Raw genomic sequence first — 15,918 nt, 5'->3', positions numbered from 1 at the left:
AGGCAACTGCTAATACCAATTAGATGATGTCTAGTTTTTTTTATTATGTCATTGACAAAACATTTAGAGACAGTTTCAAGACTAATAGATGTAAAAACCAATATCTGTCGCAGACTCAGGATTTCTCAAAGGAGGGGGGGGTGTGGGGGACGATTATTGGTAGATACTGAAGTTACTACCAAAATGTTGGTGCAAAAGAAAAAATCAATGAACAGTATTAAAAGCATGTCTGTGTACCTTATATTATGTTTGCAGATGACTTTTAGTGTCGATAAATTTCAGAAGAGGGGTGTCAGGCCCTCTCTCGGGATCAACTCATGTATATAAAACAAAAGGAAATAACTTCATCCATTGCTGCATTTATCATTCAGATTGATATTTTAAGCCTTGCTATTAACCAATAATTCAGTGGATCTTTTCCAGCTTTTGTAATCTTGTGAGAAAGTTTTGTGGGAAGTTTCATAGAGTGGAACAAAAAAACATCCAAAAACACATTTTTTTTATGTTCAGAAGATTCAATCATGCACAGTATGAAACCAGAAAACACCGTCTTTTATGAAAATTTTGAGCAAAACTTTTTCAAATTGTCAATATTACAACAGTACTTTGTCATCCATTCTGATCTTACACTGAGATTGGACCTTCCAACTTCAAATTTGGAACCATTTTGATGATGGTACATACCCTTCATAATATTTTTTTCTCTACAGAGGGGATGGGAAGGGACCTCTCAGCTAAGACACTTGCCCCAAGTTGCAACAACTCGTTCAGATAAACAATGACAACCCTTCCAATGGTTGTCAAATAAGTCTTAGCTATCGGTCTGCAAAGCAGAGTTGCTCAAGCATCTCTCCATCTAATCAGTCAGTGATGAAGATTGAATTTTCTTTCCTGATTTGGAACTCCTTGATGAAGAACATGGTTAAATTTTCCAGTCTACATAATACTAACCAACCTACCACAGCATCCCTATAAGTGACTTTCTGTGGCAGACCGAAGGGTTGCTAATAATAGGGAAATGTTATACAATTGTTATAATTGACATCATCATCACTAAACACAATGCCTGACTCCAACTCTTATATCAATTATCAGGGCAGTTATTTTTATGTCGCCTAAGAGACTACGAATGCATCATTTCAAAAAATCTTAGCAAAGTGATAAAATATCTACCACAGATGTTCACAGTAAGTCAATTACATTTACTGTTATCATTACAGAAAGGTACATTTTAAAATGAGTTCAAACACGTGACTCAGGTGACATGAATGAACTTTTAGTTATTTCAAGTGACCTCCAATAACTACTTTCAACAGCAAAGCATGAACAATCCCATACCTATAGGACAATTCCGATCTAATCATGCTTAATAAAACCTAAACAAAAAAAATGAAAATCATTTTCAGCCTGGAAGAACACATCACAAATAACAACCTGCTTCTAGTTGATACAGCAGCCTCTCTGTCTAGTTCAGCCAATGTTACGCTGGGTCAAAGTAAACTTATAACTTTCCTGTCAGCAAAGAATTCTCCAGAACCCATTGTGGTTCCTTGTGGTTGTAAAGCTAACCAAATCAGTGTATCAGCCCCCTCATCTGGTGTCTTAGGGCCTTTGTAACTTGACATATCTGTAGCCACATAACCAGGGCACACCTGTGGAGCAATAAGAGATGATAAAACAAACCAGACGAGTAAGGTTTGCATAGTTCATCTAAAGAAAATGAGGAGAGGTTGACATGGCCTGCAGAAGGATTCAAATATTGGGGAGTACATACCCCCCCCCCCTTTTTGTGGCACAAAACTTAAGTTGATGGGTACCTACATGAAAACTGTACCATATGTGAAGTTTACAAGCTGAATATAACAGGTGTCTAATCCTAGGCAAGATGTCCATGGATTTGGCCAAAATCCACCTTAACCAAAGAATGTTTAATCTTACTATCAAGATTTTGCCTTCCTGTACACTATTCGAGTTACTGTCGCTAGATGCCAAATAACAATTGAGAAAGTTTTAAAAAAAAACACTAGTTTATCATAACTACCCAAACTCTGGACACTTCTGTTCAAATCCATTCAGTCAGACACACTCTGATCACCTCAATGTAGATATTGTCCAATGACATTGAAGGGTGGAAAAGTATGAGAGGTGGGGGGGGGGGTGTTCAATTGTAGTCACTTTGCAAACTTCCTCATATGAATGAATATTCATGTTTTCACTTACTGAATAAACATTAATTCCTGGCCTGTTCAAATCTTTCTGCATATCACTGTTTTGAACCCGAGTCAAAGCACAAAGTCCAAGCTTAGAGAAACCACAGTTAGATACCGTTGTGAAACCATATTTTTCTGCCTCACCAGAAGCCATCAACCTGCAAAAAATCATCAAAAAATAAGCATTATTTCCTAAATTAAATGTGGCTTACTTTGAAATGTGGCTTACTTTCTTCTATTATGTCAAAGAAGTGTCTCACAACTTTTTTTTCTTCACACTAAAAACCTGTTATTTTGGTATGAGTTCTACGATAAAAACATAATTCAAGACAATATCAAGCATTGGTTTTGGGGTTTGTTGCCTTTGACAACTTAGGTCCATTGGTTAGTAAATGTTATGACAACTAACATGTTTACAGTTGTTTCTGATTTAGTTTAAGCTCAAATTAAGATAAGAAAAAAATGTCTAAAATGTTTAGGCCAGAAAAACACTGACACACACACATTTTACACAAAAAGTGGTCTCAAAACATTTTGCTAGCCTGTCAACCCAGAATTATCTTTTTTTTATATCAAGTGAATGCATTGAAGATATATATAAGTATTTGTTTAACATAAATTTTATTAAATTATTCAGTTGATCAGAAGCTATAAGGAATGGCAGCTTACTCAATGTATCTCTTGACAAGCATATCAACCTCGTTTCGCGTGGAAGTATTCTGGAATTCCTTTTTCAATTCCGGGTCAAGTCTTTTCAGGACTCCCTTAGCTGTCATGCTGGATACATTCACAACTCTGCAATAGAATCATCTCCATGATACACTAAAAACAGCCTTTTTTAATTGATTTTGATCAAAGTTATTTCATATTAGAATCTCAAAACAATTTAGTTCATTGGCTCGACTAGTCAAGATTAATATCAAAATAATAAAGTAAAAGTTAAAAATGTTGAAACTTTCACTTGGGATCATCTTTTGTTTAAAAGTAGTATATATCTAACAAAAAGTGGCAACATCAAAGTATTGAGCTGGGAAGAGTTGTACCTAACAGTAGGAGTCGAGTATAACTTGCTAAAGCCTAGTTTCATAGCAATGACTCTTCCGTTTGAAGCATAACATGAGCAACAGAACAGCTCAGAAAGTTGAGATGATAATCTGCCTGACAAGTTATATAAGCTTCTAATCTGCAAAAGAAAGTAAACCAATATGATGTCATCAAAACAATGAACAACAAAATGATATTGAAAATTATCAGGCTGAATGAAACTTGGAATCTATTCCAAAGAGTAAAACTGGTATGTAACTTTTTTTGAACTGAGACAATTGGATGGACAATTACCTTGTGTACATAAACGACTCACAATTAATGCTTTTTGAGTATCTAGGTACATGTAGTTATTACTTGACTAGGAAGCATACTCTGAATGAGGACGTAAAATTGGTGATAAGACATCAAAGACCCTGGCAGTACCAAAGTAGTTGACTTGACAGGAGACCGCGGCCTGTTCAGCAGCTGATGCCTTGTCATCCAGCTGTAAATTAGAAGACAATTACGGTACTTCGAAATACAATTTCAGTCTCCTCCACTAACTGGGATACACGTTTTGGAGAAAGAAAAAAAACATACTGTAAAGTTGACAATTTTCAATAATTACTGCTTTGAAGATCATGCCAAATTTTAAATGACATAAAACATGTCAATTTCTATTTTATTAAATTGAAAGGTACTTCCCTAAAATATCTCATCCTGCAATTGGTGGAAATTGGTAAAGGAAATATTTAATCTTATCAAAACCAATGCACAAAGCTTCTTTAAAGTGTTTATGAAAGGCCCCAACAATCTATAAGTATATATCGACATACAGTAAGTGGGTAATAAAGAAAATAAAAAAATTAGAGCATGAAGGTAAAAGAATAACTGCAAACTGTCTGGGAAATTTTCCTTCGCCAATATCAAAAAAACTACAGTAAGTTTGATTTCACAAAATTTCAAAACTTTTGGTTCTGCGAATGTTTTTGTTAACACTTCCAGCATCTCTAAGAAACACGCAGTGAATCTTTTATTTATCATTTGCTTACTCTGAATGCAAAACCAGCATTATTAATAACAATATCCAGCCCTCCATGTTCTTTTTTGACATGATCTCTCAATGCCTCCACTGATCTTTGATCTGTGATATCCAGTTGATGAAATCGTGGCTTTAATCCTTCCTTCTCGAGGTCAGCCACAGCCTTCTTGCCGAGCTCTGGATTTCTGGCAGTCAGGTAAACAGCATTGTCATCTTTAAGCTGCTTGCAAAGAGCTCTTACACAAGCAAAACCAATGCCCTTGTTGGCCCCACTGACCTGTAGGAATTAATAAAATAGATGAATAATTTCTGCCTTTATTATTATTATAGGTTATATTCCCTACTTCTCAATTGCATGTGCAAAGATCACTTAAATCAAAATATTTTTTGTTTAGCTTGAAAACTGTCAATATCCATTTGAGTTTTGATAGACCTTTGTGTGACACATTGTATGTGTAAGCAAAGTGTTCAGTATTGCCTCCAAGTCCAACCTAATTTCTACACCATATTGGACCAAGTGACAATGAAAACATTACAAAGCAAATATTTACATTGTGACATCATGCAAATCCAGTAAAAATAATTGCAATGTTACCGGGGAAATACAATCATTGCAATAAACAAAACGAAAGCCTTAGTTACAAATCTTGAATTGACAAAGAGACGTGATCACACATATTTGCTCAAGATGCCAGAGGAATAAGAGAACATATCATGATATTCATCTTGAAGTTAGGGGAATAAGAAGTGTCCTCACTGCTCACAAAGCTTCTGGACAAATGGAATGTGGCATGTTATTCCCTTGGCATAGTGGCAGTCACATAAATAACATGACCCATGTTGCCTCATTCACTGAACAGCAGGATATAGCTGGTTTCCAATGATGAAATGCCAAATGTACTGACTTAAGATCAATACAAAAAATTACACAATTTTTAAACAATTATTTACATGTGCGGACTAATGGATTGTTGAGGGAAAGGCGATTTCGGGTGTAGGCCTAGATACTCTGTAGGGCACTGTAGTGTTGGGAATGGTGACTTTGTTTGCGGTTGCTCTTGATTCTCCCGCATGTCACATGTTGGATAGAATGTTGCAAAACAGTGCATCTTTCAATGGAATACTTGTTATTGCCCTTTGTTTCAAGGCTTGAATTCTATTTAGGCCAAAATATGTGAGCGCGATCACATGCACATCATTACATACAGTCAACTCAAGGGTGTAATTTGTGTGTACTCTGCAATCTCATTGGTAAAGTAACTTTGGGCCATACTGAATGATACAAAGGGCTTCCTGGCAATGACAGTTATGAATAGCCTTACTTAGCTCTAAAATACTACTTTTCTTCCTGTTCGGTACGGTTGCAGTCGTAAAGACCTATGCCTACTGTAGTGTAGGTAACCGTTCGCCTCCTGTAGACTTAATCCTAGCCTAAGCTACAGTAAGTTAGGACTGTAATACATAGTGTAACACCTGGTTCCGCTACATAAAATATATATAAATGAAAATCAAATCTGTCAATTGGATAGCTCACCAATGCAACTTTTGCCATAACGTGCCTTAATTTGAAGCTTCTCGACAGTGATATTCGGAAAGGTTCTTAAGATATTTCTGCGGCTCCCTGCCACAGAAATTCGCTTGTACCTTGCTCGCAGTCAATTCACTCTAAAACTAAAACTGTAACTAACAATGTCAACATTGAAAAAATTAACTTCATATATTGCGCAATTCGCCGAATTATTGAACGCCAAAAGTTTATTCGAAAGGCTGTTGTAATATTGTCCCAAGTTGAAGTATCCTTTGGTTCTTCAGAGACTCCCGTTTCAAATGTTGGCTTGCCCAATTATGTCAGTAGGCCTGGCCATATCTGCCGACCAAATGCGAAGACACAGGAGGGTATGCCTGATGTGTGTTTTTAATTTTATTATGATCTGACGTCGAAATCCCTTTACATCCATATTTACCAAACTATAACATGATTTTTTAGAGAAAATGAAAGGGAAAACTTATTCAAGTAAAATGTTTACGTAGATCATGTAAGTTTAAATTAAAACCAAAGTATTTGTATTTATAGGGGTGTTCCGGTGGCTGCAATCGATTCTTTTCCAAAAATACTGGAAATTTTCTTGAATCTGTTGCATGGTCAAAACCACACTGTGGTACCATTTTGTACGGCGAAGATATCATTTCGTCAAAATCCATCAAGTTCGAAAGATGATTTTAACTGAAAATATTCCAAATCCTGAAGCCTTGGATTAGGTCATATTTGGTCATCATTTTCCTCCGATGGTTGATCTTTTCAACTGGATGTTAATTGTGGTATGACATCTCCAACCGTCGTGCTATAGACAGAAGTTTCCATATAAACATGAAACATGATGATTCTTCAGGCTAAATTGATGATTTTATCCGATTCATATCATCTTCGCATTCGTATATGCTCATCAGTATACCAGCATTAAAAGCGATAACGTTATGAAAACATTTATAAACAGAATCGTTAAAACAAGCAAACAAATAATCAATATATCTTCAGGCGACTTTCTTGACAATACACCTTTTGGTAGATTTCAAATAATTAAATATACTTAACACTAACAATGAAAAAAAAAACTTTTTTCGTACAACTTTTCCAAACTATATTGCGTTGTGATATTTCACTTGTTTGAATTCTTCGTTAAGTTCCGGATTAACGTCTGTTGCTGGTGCTTGTGCAGGCATTCCATCCTTGTCGAATTTCTTGAGTTTGAAAGGATCGAAGCTGTACAAGAATAAATAAATTACTCACAAGGGGGAAAATAACCTGAATTTTAGGGGGGGGGCAAAGATGTAAAGTAAGGGGGAAGAGGAATAAAGCTAGTTCTTCCCCCAAACACCGCTCTTTAGATGGGAGGGAGGGGGGGGGACAAGTGTTACATACTACGAATCATATTTACATCATCTCCGTATTCGTTTTGTCAGAGAATCCGAATGAGGCGCGTATGAAGCTGATCCATTTTTGAATTTCATTTACTTTGCTCTTAGCAAACTTGAAATGCCTATATTTTATTATCTAAAAAGGATACAAATACCGGTAACAATTGTGCCTAATGATTCATGTAAAAAGGATTTTCTGGAGTAAACTTTCTGAAGATCACGATAGGGTCATGGTGGTAGTGATGGTCGTGTGGGGATGGGGGGGGCGAGGTTAAGAGGAGATCAATTGGTTTCATCTTTTACATAGATACCTTCCTTCCATAGTATAATGATGATTAAAATAAGTATCAATAAACCAACAAATATCGAAACCAGAATCGTCCAAATCGGAGCATGATGCTTCGCTTTAAGGGTGTTGGGCATGGGCGGCGATCATGGGGGGGGGGGGGGGAGGGGGACATGTCCCCCCAATATTTTAGGTGGGGATATAGTATCTAATACCCACCCCCCCCCCCAATATTTGGTGGTATAGTTTTTTTTGTGTGGCTATAAATAGAAAATAATGCATGAGATTATTTATCCAAATCATATTTGGCGGTGGCTAAAACTTCATCCAACACATGCTGCATGAGGTAAATGACTCTTCGTGGTCGTTTCTGTGACCGTATAGCATGTAGTCACTCATGATTATTATATTAATGTCTGTACATCTCTTGCGTATGAGTGTAAGTACGTACAATCATATATATGATCCACATCGTTATGGGTTCACTGGGTTTCCATTTGGCCTTTCCTACAAGATTTCTAACCGCAGGCGCGTAGCCAGGGAGGGGGGGGGGGGCAAGGGGGAGACCGCCCCCTCGAGCATATAGTTTGTATTTTTTTTATGATATCGAAGTTTTATAGTAGCCGTTATAAGAGGTTTAATATTTGAACACCAATAAATTAACTGTGTCTGAATTTTCGAAAATTCCCTGACCAACATTTTTCATCATACTCCCCTCTACCCGTGCAATTTTTACCGGTCTGTTAAGGTTTGAAAGGGGTTTTTCTATATTGGTTGTCCATAGATGAAATTTTGTGCAACATTATGGGTATGTTTTGAAGTGAATTCATTATTCAAATTCTGAACAAATAATGGGCTAAAAACCTTGAAAAGTGGGGCTGACGGGTATTGTGGGCCGTTACGTAGAATTACCTACAAAAGCAATGATCCACAGGAGATGCGATGAGGTCAAACATGATGTGTGACTGGTGACAATCTTGAAAAAGGTTATGGATGGAAAAAAAAAAACTATTGGGAAAAACTTGGTTCTCAGGCAAAAGTGTACATCTGGATGGTCATTTCAAGCCCGAGAAGTGTCATTTCCGGTGATCTGGGGGACTGTCAAAACCAGAAATTTCTTCTACGCTGCGCGCCAACCAATGGTGGCGCTCCGCTATGATAGTAATTAGCGCCCCAGGTTAGAAAATCCTGGATACGCGCTTATATATATATATATATATATATATATATATATATATATATATATATATATATATATATATATATATAGAAGTTATAGAAATGTATAAACTGTTCCAAGTAGAACACGACCGACAGAGTGCTCAATTCCACGTTATGAAGAAGAGCGTAATGTAAATTGTCAGGATATCAACAATATCGATCAACAGTTCAGGTTCTTGTAATTTATGCCAGGCCGAGAAACTAGCGATAATAGACCATTCAAGCCCTAATCTTTTGAACAAACGATCAGAAATCCTCGCAAGCTGCAGACATCAACCAAAACATCCCCAAAATAAAGTCAAAACTGACGATTGCTAGTAAGCGTGAAACTCTGCAGTAGAGGTTTGGTTGTAAAAATTAAAATGATGGTAAGGAAAAACTGAACTACTGAATATTATTGAAAGGTACCTTGCTCAGTAGGTGCGTGCCCAAAAGTTAGGGAGTTTATCTGCTCACCGTCAGTCGTAGGAAACGTTCCGTTGGGGGTATTTGTACCCAGTGGCGTAGGAAGGTACTTTTGAGTGGGGGGGGGCTGAAGACTGATGGCCGGCCTGGGGGAGGGGTCCCCCTCCCCTTTGGTTTTTTTTGGCATTTCTAGGTGACCTCAGATGCAATTTGCTGCAATGTAGCACACTTCAACACCCACTCCATTTTGTAAAAACTTTTGCATTTTCACCTGGCCTTAGATGCAATTTGGTGCTCCAAATGAGATTTTTTCTCATTTGGAAATGAAAAAGGGGTTTTCTGACTTGCGAAGCGGGGGGCGGAATGATACTTCCGCCCCTCCATATTTTTCACTGGGGGGGGGGGGCTGGCCCCCAGCCCCCCGGTTCCTACGCCCTTGTTTGTACCACAGCCTTGCGGTTACACCATATTATAGATCATGACCTAATGAATTCTTTGTTCCTCAGAATGCACCATTTGATGTCTAACTTTTGAGTTTTTTGTTTTTCAGGAGGCAGACCTAACCCTACTACATGGACGTACGCCTAACTGACCCCGGGGCCACATCCTGTTCATCCATAAAGGTCCATGGCATGGCCCTACCTCAAATCAGTAAATATTTCCTAAAAAGTACTATTATAGAGAAAAACAACAGAATGTCAGAAGGATTTAATAATTATGGCGACTTCCTGTGTGACGTTATATTTACATCAAGTATAGGGCACAATGTTTATCGGCATTTTATACATTATCTGTCCCTTTATATGCCCCCACCCCCGCCCCACCCTCGCAAATCTTTATTATACCTCCAGCGCCCTTTCTTTGACCTGTGACATGTTATACATATGCTATCTTCTTTAAAATGTTATAAAATCTGATTCTAACAAGCTGGTAGCATAAACTCATGTTGCTATGGAGCCATTAGGCTATAATGTGTATCAAGTATCTTGTTGTTTTCTTACACAAGGATTTATTATACGTATAGTCTATAATTCAAAAGCTTAGTGTGTAATTTTAGAAGGCACAAAACAAAGTAAACATCGCTCGGTATCTACATAACAAAATTTATCTTATATAGTGATACAAAAAGTATTAGAAATGCTAATATGGCCACAAAGACATGAAACGTATCACACTTTCTGTAAACAAATATCTGGAATATTTATTTGCATGTTTCTGGTAATGTTGTGACAAACTTGGTGCTTACGACTTTTAATTAGGGACATAGTATGACACTGGACAGGTCATTTAGGTGACGTCGCTTTCTTTTTACTTCACTTTAGTCTGCTCTATATATCAGGGGCGTCGGAGCCGGTTCGGCAGGTCCGGGGAACGCCGGACCAATATTCACGGCGCAAAAAAAAGAAGAAAAAAAGTAGGACTAAGAAAAAAAATGGCAACAAATAATCTGGGAGGTATATATTTCAATAATTTTCAATAATGATGACGGCCAGTAGGCTAAATTTGACTACTCTGGCAGGTCTTGTTTTCAAGCTCGGGCCATTTCCTGCAATCTGGGAGGCATTTTTGCAAAATTTTCTCCATTACGCTACGCTCCAACCATGGTGGCGCTTAGCATAGTTTGACCTACCAAACGCCTCCCCCCCCGATAATTATGATAGATGGCCACACTCTGATCTGCCGTACCAATCCCAAATAGCTTCCGACGCCCCTGTATATGCTGTAAGGTATATAGCTTAGTCTTATAGAAGTGTAACTATAGCCACCCTTGCGTCATAACATTCATCATAAGCTGGATAGTACAGTATATTGGATCTGTAATAGTGGATGTTTTGGTATCTATATCCTTTAAAACTTTCCTTTTATGTTTTTCGAGAAAGATATTCATAATTACCATATACTTAAAACAACATTTTGGGTTGAAATCGAAATATATGTATATATCGATTTCAATGCTAGTGTTCATAGTGAAATCCGGCTACAAAGAAACTCATTAGTTTGTTTTAGTCAAGTTTCATTTTAAGAAGTGAAAAATAAATTTCAATTTTCAAAGTTAAAAGTATTTCATATACATGTGTTTCACACAACTACGAAAAATATACGAAAGCTATACTCTGGTTCTGATTGGCTCATCTTTGAGGGCTCGGAAATAGCAGTTTCCATCCCCTCAAACATGCCTTCTGACCCTCAAGCCATGCACATCTATACGCATTTGCAATTAGACGGTCGTGATGATTTTTTATAATATATACAGATTAATAAACGCAATTTAAAAGATTAATTGTGATGTGATCCCAAACTAGTAAGTAAATTCCCAATATTTCGGCCCATACCTCCGGTGCACAGTTCTCGGTTAACCGGTTTCAATGAGGTGAACGGATGAGAGCCATTCGAAGGAGTCTCTAGATATAGGGAAAGGCAAATGGGACGTCAGTCTATCGGAGATTTAATACCCATCATGCAGGGTCCGCCGTTAAATACACATTTGTTGCAGTCAAGGTACTTTGTATAGATGCGACAAGCATGTTCTAACCTTGATGCCATACTTGTTTTGTACTGGGGAGAGGGCGGTTCTAAGGGGAGGGGGGGGGGACTAACACAACTTTAAAGAAGGATTTAAGTTGAATGTTTTTTCCATGTATTGAACTAGTTCCTAGGATATGGACACAAGCAAAACAACTTTGAACTAAGTAACTCCAGGAACAAGCAGAAATTGCAATGAAACCAGGCACATATGTACTAGACATCGAAATGACATTTGCATAGCCACCGACACATTGGTGGGGGCGGGGGCATGACCCCAATAATTTTCAAAGCAATGATTTTCAAAGAGAACCGTTTTCAACCGTTTCAAAGTTGGTGAATTTTGACAACTTTTTTCTTGGCCTCAGGCTGTCTTGCCCCCCCCCCCTCACCCCAAATTAGAAGACAGAATCGGTGCCCTGATTAGCAAATTAAAGGAGGAATGTAAAAAATATACTTTCTAACGTATGAAGGGACACAGAAAATATGACAATAATATATCTTTCCATGTATTAGGAATCAATCTTGGAAACAAGTGGAATTGTACGGTGGCTTAATAGGGAAAAAGGAAAGGAAAAGGGGGTCTTAAAATCTCAAAATGTTGACTTCTTATATCAAATTGTTGAGAAAGTCCAAACCTTGAGATAAAAAGTCCAAATTGTGAGATTTGAGGACACCCTTTTTCCTTATGACATTATTTAGCCACCGTAGAATTGGAATATCTTTGAGAGGTTCTAATTTCTTTCTTGCTGTGACCATGCATCTACCCCGCCCCCCCCCCCCCTTCTCAATTCATGTCGGGTAGCCCAGTATTTCGTGACTTTGATGTTCAACGTTTCGGAAAATAACCGTTTACACTATGGTTGCCCCGTGACAATGGAAGTTGGTCAGTGATTCAGGCCTAATTATCAATAGCTATCCATGATGGTCGGGACCGGACGATCCCAAGCGCACCTTATTGGGCCAACACCCCGGCACCTCGTTCGCCAAGCAGGCTCACTGCACATACTACATAAGTTCTACCACCCAAATAAGCCTTAAAATAAACAGTTTCAAACTTACCATTTACTGTCACTGCTACAGCTATGCAAACAGAATACATAAAAACGTGTTGTAGGCCTTTCACTCAGACACTGTGTAGTGAGTGTTAGATGGAACACGTATCGCGTGCTTGTGGTATAGCCAAAATTGAGCCATTTTGGACACCAGCGCATGAGGTACAAATCCATCATAAAGGACAGTTACTGGCTTAACTCGCAGTCTTTAAGAATTTTAAATAGGGCGGAATATAAGAGTTGTAAGAAATTATGATCTAGTATAAGTAAGTGGCTTAAAAATATATATTGTGCCGCTATCTCAAAACTGGGGGACATGTCTCCCTGTCACCCACCACCCCCCAATGGTTGACGTCCGTGGCTTAAAGGGTCCACGATGATAAAAGTTCTATCAATTGTGAGAATTTCGGTAGCTGCTGTTGCAAGCAAGAAGAGTTTAAAAACCAGCCTTAACAATCGCATTCGGAAGTAGAGTGATGGTTGGTGAGTAATATATGCTATGAATTGAGATGCAATACCATGGAAAGTAACATATGATTTGATTTTTTTTTATTTATTTATTTTCTATTTTCATGCATATATTACAATGTTTACAGTGAAAAGACATATAACAATTGTGAAGACCATGGTGGAAGGGCTTTGAATACGAAGCTTTTACAAGAAGCCCACCGTAACATAATTAATTACAAAGTACATGTAAATAAAAGGGAAAAAAGAAGTATCAAAAGAGGATCTGCCCCCCCCCCCTTACCCCACCCTCCGTATTGACCCACCAGGTAACTTGGCCAGAATAAAAGAAAATGGAGCATTCAGTTGGGATAAAACAGAAAGATGTCAAATAGAAACATAAACAAAAATGGAGATGAAAATACAAAAGGGTAAACTAGAAGTGTTCATATTTAGATATAAGTGTCTTTTTTAATTAATCAGCAAAATAATATTACGGATTTTGCGTATTTTATTGAATCGCAGGTTTGATTCAAGAATTTAGTACCATCAGATACAATTTAGCGTTTGAATAGGTGTGAATTAATGGGAAGAGAAAAGGTGTTGGGAGGACCTGGTATTGTGGGAATGTGTATCATGAGTGAAGGAAAACAAATTTGAGAAACTATCTGATAACTGTTGCTTAACAAATTTAAGAATGAATATAGGCCTAGCGCAATGGTGTCTGTGGATGTCAAAAATATTAAGAATACCTAATCTGGTAGCAAAAGAGGATATGTATGTGCTCTTAAACTTGATTGGGTGATTAAACGAACAGCTTTTTTTCTGGAGTATGAATAATTGATTTAGATGAGAAGTGTGAGCATTTCCCCGAACTAGATTACAATAGCTTAAATGAGTATGAATGAGAGTATTGTATAAATCCCAATAACAAAATATTGGTAAGTGGTCGCTAATGTCAGATAATAGAATGCCAGATTTTGAATTAACAATAGAATCATAACAAAACATATTATCAATGAGTGATGAAGATGTGGCTGTAATCCTTGTTGATTTTGATACTAATGGTAAATATGAATGAGAATACAATTAAATCAAGAAAATGTGCAATATGAGGCAAATATTCATGCATTCAATAGATCAATATTAAAATCACTGTAATATAGCAAGTTTTCTTTTCATTTTTGTATGTTTTGCAAAATACCAGATAATTCATCATAAAATGCAGCTATTGAGACATCAGAGGGTTAATAAATAAATCCCAAGATAACAGTTTATTGTTGAGTTTAACCTCAACAAACATGAATTCAAATAACAGAGGGTTTGATAAAAGATCGTTTCTAATTACAAAAGGTATTACTTTATTAATATAAAATCCAACTCCCCGGCCACGTTTAACACTCTTGTCCCTGTGAATGAAAGTATAATTTGGAATTTGAATTAAGCAAAGGTTTGAATCAGGATGAAGCCAGGTTTCCGTAATTGCTAAGGCAGTGAAAATTACTTGAAGAAGAAATCAAAATTTCATTGATGTCATCAACATTTCTTGATAACCTACGGGCATTTACATGAACCAAATAAAAAGTACTTAGGGAGTTATGAAATAAATTACCGGTATTTAAATCACTTACGTCTGAATATAAAGTTGAATTATGATTAATGGGTGAAATATCATTATCATCATGTGAAAGGTTTAGCTCCTGCTCACAAAAATATAATTTAATAAGGAAGGGTTACCCAAAACCCTAGAAAATACAAAAGCGTTCAAATGGGCAAATGGTAATGAGTCCATGAAGTCGATAGAGTCCTCATGAAAAAGTACCTGGTGGTCAACTTCAGTGGTTATAAATTTAAACTTGAAAACACCACCAGTGCCTGCGTCAATTTTTTGTGACCGCATGGCATTGCGGAACACAGGTGCGCCGTGCGCACTGACCCATGGAAACTAAACTATACATATCCACTTTTCCAAGAATACCAGTACTTTTACTCATAGGCCAAATATTCTGTACTTTCGACGTATGGATTCAACAGTGATTTAATAGGCATATTAACTAATTAGCCCATGCCTTAAAAAGTAATAACTAACATTAGGCTAACCCTTCGAGCAGAATACAGCATACAGTGATACTTACCACCGCCGCGAATATAGTAAGTTACAGTTTCTTTATTATACAGTTTATTTATTATACGAAATACATCGTTAAGGTAAGACTATAACAGAGTGAACAATATTTTCCACAAGCAAATTTTAAGACTTGGATACTAGGCCTATATATTTTTCACTGAATGAGTTTTGTATGGGGACCCTGACGTATAGCTATTGGTGTGGGATAGAAGGGACAGATATGCATTTATTATTGAGAGTCAGGCAAATTTATGTTCAGTGGCATTAAAATTGACACACCCTAGCTTCCATGCCCAGGTTCTGTTTTAGGACCGCTGTTATTCTTAATCTATGTAAACGATATTAAAAATGTTGTACCTGACGAATCCTTAAAACTTTTTGCTGATGACACAAACGTTTTCGTCCACGACAAAAACTGTACCAATATCGTGCTTAAAGCACAATCAACGTTAAGCAGTCTCAAGAAATGGTTTGATGCCAACAGACTTACCTTGCATCTTGGGAAAACTAACTTTACTAGTTTTCATGCCAAAGATAATGTTTCTCATTCGTGTCCAGAGCATTTCGCTTTGGATAATAATAATATTTGTAAAACAGATTGCATCAAATATGTTGGCCTTATGATTGATGATAAATTGTCATTCAAGCAACATATTGAT

The 15,918-nt window shown here is 37.2% G+C and overlaps 1 protein-coding gene and 1 long non-coding RNA gene across 2 annotated transcripts in view; both read right to left on the bottom strand.

Moving 5' to 3' along the window:
* Positions 1 to 15,918, bottom strand: part of LOC139958476 (uncharacterized) — a 324,735-nt gene that overhangs the window by 295,552 nt on the left and 13,265 nt on the right. The gene's annotated exons all lie outside the window — the stretch shown is intronic.
* LOC139959132 (carbonyl reductase [NADPH] 1-like) lies at positions 1,456 to 5,969 on the bottom strand. The gene is made up of 7 exons (XM_071956729.1): positions 5,813 to 5,969; positions 4,289 to 4,555; positions 3,617 to 3,741; positions 3,514 to 3,523; positions 2,880 to 3,016; positions 2,221 to 2,368; positions 1,456 to 1,652 (listed from the first exon to the last, which is right to left on the bottom strand). Exons 1-7 carry the CDS (start codon positions 5,828 to 5,830, stop codon positions 1,491 to 1,493), a joined length of 867 nt encoding a protein of 288 aa, XP_071812830.1. The 5' UTR covers positions 5,831 to 5,969; the 3' UTR covers positions 1,456 to 1,490.

Source organism: Apostichopus japonicus, chromosome 18 (genome assembly GCF_037975245.1).
Source record: "Apostichopus japonicus isolate 1M-3 chromosome 18, ASM3797524v1, whole genome shotgun sequence".
Classification (NCBI taxonomy): Eukaryota; Metazoa; Echinodermata; class Holothuroidea; order Aspidochirotida; family Stichopodidae; genus Apostichopus; species Apostichopus japonicus.
Note: the sequence above shows the minus strand (reverse complement) of the source record. Positions and strands in the feature narration are given on the sequence as shown.